At 43.2% G+C, this 6,558-nt stretch overlaps 1 protein-coding gene across 1 annotated transcript; it reads right to left on the bottom strand.

Annotated features, from left to right (window-relative positions):
* Positions 1–3,761: 3,761 nt before the first annotated feature.
* LOC142180679 (uncharacterized) lies at positions 3,762–6,272 on the bottom strand. The gene is made up of 4 exons (XM_075252724.1): positions 6,175–6,272; positions 4,732–5,004; positions 4,363–4,530; positions 3,762–4,119 (listed from the first exon to the last, which is right to left on the bottom strand). The coding sequence occupies exons 1-4, from the start codon at positions 6,270–6,272 to the stop codon at positions 3,762–3,764; spliced, it is 897 nt and encodes a 298-aa protein (XP_075108825.1).
* Between the last annotated feature and the right edge of the window lie 286 nt (positions 6,273–6,558).

Below are 6,558 nucleotides of genomic sequence, written 5' to 3'. Positions count from 1 at the left end.
AAATCAATCCACACATTCGAGTCATATACTCACATATATCAAAGAAATCACTCACCCTTACAAAAGAAGTCACATTCATGCAATTGGTACCATAAGCTTGCCCTTAATGTAAATCTCTACTAATGTAGGCTTGCTCGACCCAAAATCAGACTTTTTCATGGTTGTAATGTGGGCTAAGGGACGGGTAGGATATAATTAGGAATAGTGACTAACCCTCCTAAGCACTTTAACACATCACAAGAGCAATTTTCGCGCAACTTCTTCAACCCACTTCACTTTCACAAACAATATCACCCTACAAATACTCCCTTTCTTCTTTAAGCACTATATTAATTCATACCCACTAGCTGGAACAAGACACAATGTATTCATCTCTTTTCTTTTTTTAGTTTATTCTTCTTTTTCTTTTCACTTTCCGCTAAAGGTGTATTATTCTACAAAACAAGTGCACCTTTCTTCCTTTTATTGGTTCCACTCAAAAGCCACCTCACACTTTCCTTCTTACTTCTTTTAGCGCTCATTCACAATTAAAGTGCTTTAAGAGGTAAAAGGATCAAAATAATGTCAATTAAGAACAAAGGGTATAGGCTTGTAATGTGGGTGCCAAACAAAAGTCTATAGGCTCAAAAGGTTAACTAGGGATAAATTTTATTTGTGATAAGCAATTAAGCTAAAAAAAGGTCAAAGAAAGCCTAAAATCATTTTTCAAACCGAGTATCACCTAAAATTTCGCTTCAACTCACATACCGGGCAAGTTCTAGACACACGTACAATACATGGACTACACAAAAACTCACCATACATGGCATATAACTCATTCAGATCAGCTCATCAAGACGCTCTGTTACGAGCATTCAATTCAGTAACAAACATACAGATTAAGGCACTTTTAGTGAGATTCAACAAATAAGACTAAGCATTACACTCTAGGGTCTATTATGTTCAGGTGTGTCAACGCTATGGGTTTTCTTTTGATTCTCTAGCTCGTAGCCCATTAACCTAATCTACAAATCAAAAAGAAAATAAAATAAAAAACTACCTATACCCGGTTCAAGCTAAACCCTTGGAAAAGAACCGTGGCCTAAAGAAAAATCAAAGGGGAGTTGCTACACTACCTAAGAAAAAAATAAAAAATCTTTTTGGTGTTTTCTCTAGCCTAACTTCCCTCAAGAAAATCGTCTAAAAGATCCGTCATCAGGAGGAGTCTATATATTTTCCAATTTTTTTCTCTCGATTCAGTCCCTCAAGAACCCCGTCGATAGGGATCCATCGTCGGGACGAGCCATATATCTATTTTGAACTAACGATTCCTACTTAACAACATCAAAATTATCAAAGTAGAATGAAACAGAACAAAACAAACAGTCAATCGATACAACTACATACAACATACATTGAAGAAATCCCCACCCCACACTTAAAAATGAAGACATGTCCCCATGGCTTATAATTTGAAAGAGCAGTGAGGTAAAGGAACTTCCTTGAGGGTTCACTCCTGGTCGGAGACGGTTTTCGGGTTTACGTTGCACGCACGCCCCAGAGCTCGCAGCCAGCCCATGAATTTCTTTTCCGACTTCACTTGTCGGTCAGCTACTACGTCTACTCGAGTGCCCAAATCAGTCATGGAGGTGCGCAAACCAGCCATCTCCGCCTCCATCGCAGTAAAACGGGACACCCGGGCAGCTCCTGAAGATGTTGTCGTCCCAGATGGTCCTGATGCTGCCACATTTTGCTCCTGAGCCTGTGGTGTTGTCCCCATGTGCACCTCAACATCCTCTCCGTCATGAGAATCATCAGATCTACCACTTGCAGACTGTCCACCTTTCACCTCCTCCTCTACTACTTCCGGCTCCTTGCCCGTGGTCACCTTATCAACGTTTCCCTTTTTACCAACCCATCCACAACTAGATTTTCGGAATTGGCTTTTTATGAGCCTTTTCCGCAAAGCGGACCTAAGCATTTGCCTGTGCAGGTGCAGCCCCTCGTGACCTAGATGAACCAGCCTGGCTGCTCAACGAGGCTTCTGTGGCGCGTCATTTCCTAGATAGAGTCATGATGCCTGCAAAATGGGAACACATTAGCCCAGCCCAACAAAAATATTGTAACTTAATACGGTTACTCAGACTTCACATGCATAAGTGGTTACAATTACATAATCATGCTCATTGAGACCTTTCCACAACCACCTTGTGGGCATTAGGCAATCACAACACCTTTTAAGCTTTTTAGAACAAGAACCACCCACATACATTCACCAATAACACAAATCAAGTGGGATTCCACCCCACACTAATCCTCCACCAACACCAAAACACATTGCACCAATTTCTACACAAAATCTAAGTACAACTACTACAACATAAGCATAAGAATACAACAAACAAATCTGAAAAATAAAGAGAGAAAAAGAGAAGAAAGAAACTAGGGCTCATACCTGTGGTGAAGGAGAATGGGGAAGATGCTAGTGAACTCGGGGGGGGGGGAGTCGTGATATGGGGGAAGGGATTTTTTTGTTGGTGGGGTTCGATAGGAAGAATGGGGGAAGAGGATTTTGATTTTTTGTGTGTTTGACTGGGGGTAGACGAAGGGGGGGGGTTTGTTTGAAGGGTTAAGAAGAGACGGGGAGAGGGTTAGTAGAGGGGGTAATTTAGTCTAAAGATTAAACAAATAAAAAAAACTAAGAAATTTACACAAAACGCCAGATTGTTGACGGGACTAGCGCGCCCAGGTGCGCGAGCGCTCTCATTTTAGCGCGGTCAACACAGAAACGTTGAGCAACAAGCGCGCCCATGTGCGCGTTCAGTAGCGCGGTTGCGCTAGTAGCGCGTTCAGATGCACGAGCGCGCTCATTTTAGCGCGGCCAAGGCAGAAATTTTGCAATTTAGCGCGCCCAGTAGCACGAGCGCGCATCTGGGCGATATTTTTCTTCAACTTCTCACCTGTTCTTACCTCGTTCATTTGCCTTAGCACCTACCCTTTGTCACCTGCATTGGTTAGCTCGTCCTAAAACAAAAAATTAACACTACTACTATCGTTGGGTTGCCTCCCAACTAGCACCTTATTTAACGTCGTGGCACGACGGTTACAACAATTCAATGGGTTGCCTCCCATCTAGCGCCTGATTTAACGTCGCGGCACGACTCAACACGTTCTCAAGCATCCGTTAAGTCCACCGAGGTCTTGTGACGTGCAAAGTCACCACCCCAGTAATGTTTTATACTTTGACCATTCACCAAGAAAGTACCAGTTGAACTCATATCCCGCAATTCCACAGCTCCATGAGGCTTCACACTTACCACAACAAAAGGGCCTGACCACCGAGATTTAAGCTTTCCCGGAAAAAGCTTCAACCTCGAATTGAACAAAAGAACTTCTTGCCCTGGCTCTAACTCTCGATGTTGAATGTGCTTGTCATGCCACCTCTTAGTCTTCTCTTTATACAATTTGGCATTCTCATATGCGTGCAAACGAAACTCATCAAGCTCGTTGAGTTGCAGCAACCATTTCTCACCAGCCAAGTCCCCATCCATACTCAGCTTTTTAATTGCCCAATAGGCCTTGTGTTCAAGTTCGACGGGCAAGTGACATGCCTTCCCATAAACTAACTTATACGGAGAAGCACCTATGGGAGTTTTGTATGCAGTTCGATATGCCCACAATGCGTCATCTAACTTCCCTGCCCAGTCTTTTCTATTTGCACTCACTGTTTTCTCAAGAATCTGCTTCACCTCTCTGTTTGATACTTCCACTTGACCACTCGTCTAGGGGTGATAGGCAGTGGAAACTTTGTGCTTGACTCCGTACTTTGCAAGAACATTATTTAGCAGTTTGTTGTCGAAATGCATTCCTCCATCACTGATCAACACTCTGGGAGTTCCAAAGCGTATGAAGATGTGCTTCTTAACAAAGCTTACCACCACCTTTGCATCATTAGTAGGAAGAGCAATGGACTCCACCCACTTAGATACATAATCGACTGCCACCAAGATGTACCTATGACCATTGGAGTACGGAAACGGTCCCATAAAGTCAATTCCCCACACATCAAAAAGTTCCACTACCAGAATATTTTGCAGTGGCATCTCGTGCTTCTTTGTGATCGTTCCGATTCTTTGGCACCTGTCACACATTTTAACAAAGGCATGTGCATCCCTAAACAATTTGGGCCAATAGAAACCTGATTGTAAAACTTTCTGGGCGGTCCTATCTCCACCATAATGACCTCCGTATGGCGAGGTGTGACAGCTATGAAGTATGACATTCATCTCCTCCTCAGGAACATATCTCCGCACCAACTGATCTGCACAGAGCCTGTATAAGAATGGCTCATCCCACATGTAAAGCCTCACATCATGCAGGAACCTTCTTCTATTATCGGGTGTCAATTCTGGTGGCGTCACCCCACTTGCAATAAAGTTCACATAATCTGCATACCACGGGGCTGTGCTTGAGGTGATTGCCAATAACTGCTCATCAGGGAATGTTTCTTTAATTACACCCCCTCCAGCTGCATGATTCCGATTTTCTAATCTGGACAAGTGATCAGCCACTTGATTCTCTGTTCCTTTACGATCTCGGATCTCTAAATCAAACTCCCGCAAGAGTATGACCCACCGAATCAGTCTTGGCTTGGCATCCTTCTTCTCAAACAGGTATCTGATAGCTAAATGATCTGTGTAGGCAATGACTTTGGTCCCCACAAGATATGACCTGAACTTGTCAAACGCTCACACTACTGCAAACAACTCTTTTGCATTGACTGTATGGTTCATTTGAGCTGGATTCAGAGTTTTGCTCGCATAGTTGATGGAGTGGAAGATTTTATTTCTCCTTTGCCCCAAGACAGCACCAACAGCCAAGTCGCTCGCATTGCACATCAACTCAAATGGCTGCTCCCAATCCAGAGCAATTATGATTGGTGCAGTCACCAACATTCCCTTCAGCTCCTCAAATGCCTTAAGACAGGCATCATCAAATTTGAAGGCGACATCTTTCTCAAGCAACCTGCACAAGGGAGAGGAAACTTTCAAGAAATCTTTAATGAAACGACGATAAAAACCTGCATGGCCCAAGAAACTGCGAATGCCTTTGACAGATATCGGTGGAGGCAATTTTTCAATCGCTTCCACCTTTGCCTTGTCCACCTGCAAACCATCTTTGGACACCTTGTGCCCCAAAACTATACCTTCACGTACCATGAAATGGCACTTTTCCCAATTTAGCACCAAATTAGTTTCTTTACACCTAGCAAGTACTTTATCAAGGTTCATCAAGCAGTTATCAAAAGAACATCCAAATACAGAAAAATCGTCCATGAACACTTCCACAAACCTCTCAACCATGTCAGTAAAAATGGCAATCATACACCTTTGAAAAGTCGCAGGTGCATTACAAAGACCAAAAGGCATTCTCTTGAACGCATACGTGCCATAAGGATACGTAAAAATGGTCTTCTCTTAGTCCCCTAGGGCTATAGCAATCTGATTATACCCCAGTAACCATCTAAAAAGTAGTAGTACTCCTAGCCAGCTAATCTATCAAGCATTTGGTCAATAAAGGGGAGGGAAAAGTGGTCCTTCTGGGTGGCATTGTTCAATTTTCTATAGTCAATGCAAATTCTCCACCCGGTGACAGTTCTTGTAGGGATTAAATCATTATTCTCATTAACTACTACAGTCATCCCCCCTTTCTTGGGTACACATTGGACGGGGCTTACCCATTTGCTGTCTGAGATAGGAAATACAATACCTACATCAAGCCACTTAATCACTTCTTTTCTTACCACCTCTTTCATGATTGGATTGAGTCGGCGTTGTTGCTCTACACTTGGCTTGTGTCCGTCCTCCATGAGTATTTGTGCATGCAAAAGGCTGGGCTAATGTCCTTAATGTCAGACATCGTCCACCCAAGTGCTCGCTTGTGCTCACGTAGCACTCTCAACAGCTTTTCTTCCTGCAATTTAGACAAGTCAGAAGAAACAATAACGGGTAAAGTGTCATAGTCACCCAAATAAGTATATTGCAGGTGAGGTGGGAGAGGTTTAAGCTCCAATTTTAGGGCTTCCTCAATTGACAGCTTTGGAGGAGGTCCCTCTGGCCTATTCAAAGGCTCAAAGGGGTGTATCCCTTGCATGCACACACAAGATGTATCAAGGATGTGCATCATCTCCTCAACCTCCTCATCAACCCCCAGGCTATCAAGTTCTCCAGAGAATCGTCTAGATATACACTCGGAGATTGAATTTGCTCATCAACCTCAACAACAGATATCATTGAGAGCTCCTCATAGTGGCGGGGAAGTTGGATTGCTTTTTAGACATTAAAAACTGCTTCCTCGTCATCTACCCTCAAAATCATCTTTCCCTCTCTCACTTTGATAATTGCATCAGCAGTAGATAAGAGAGGTCGACCCAATATTATTAGAACCAGTTCATCAGCCTCATAATCGAGGATAATGAAATCAACAGGAAATATGAACTTCCCAATCTGCAGCAACACATCTTCAATCACCCCTTCAGGGTGTGCTATCTTTCTATCAGCCAGCTGCAACATCACAGTA

The sequence above is a fragment of the Nicotiana tabacum genome, chromosome 5, assembly GCF_000715075.1.
Source record: "Nicotiana tabacum cultivar K326 chromosome 5, ASM71507v2, whole genome shotgun sequence".
Classification (NCBI taxonomy): domain Eukaryota; kingdom Viridiplantae; phylum Streptophyta; class Magnoliopsida; order Solanales; family Solanaceae; genus Nicotiana; species Nicotiana tabacum.
This window is presented reverse-complemented; position numbering and strand designations above follow the sequence as displayed.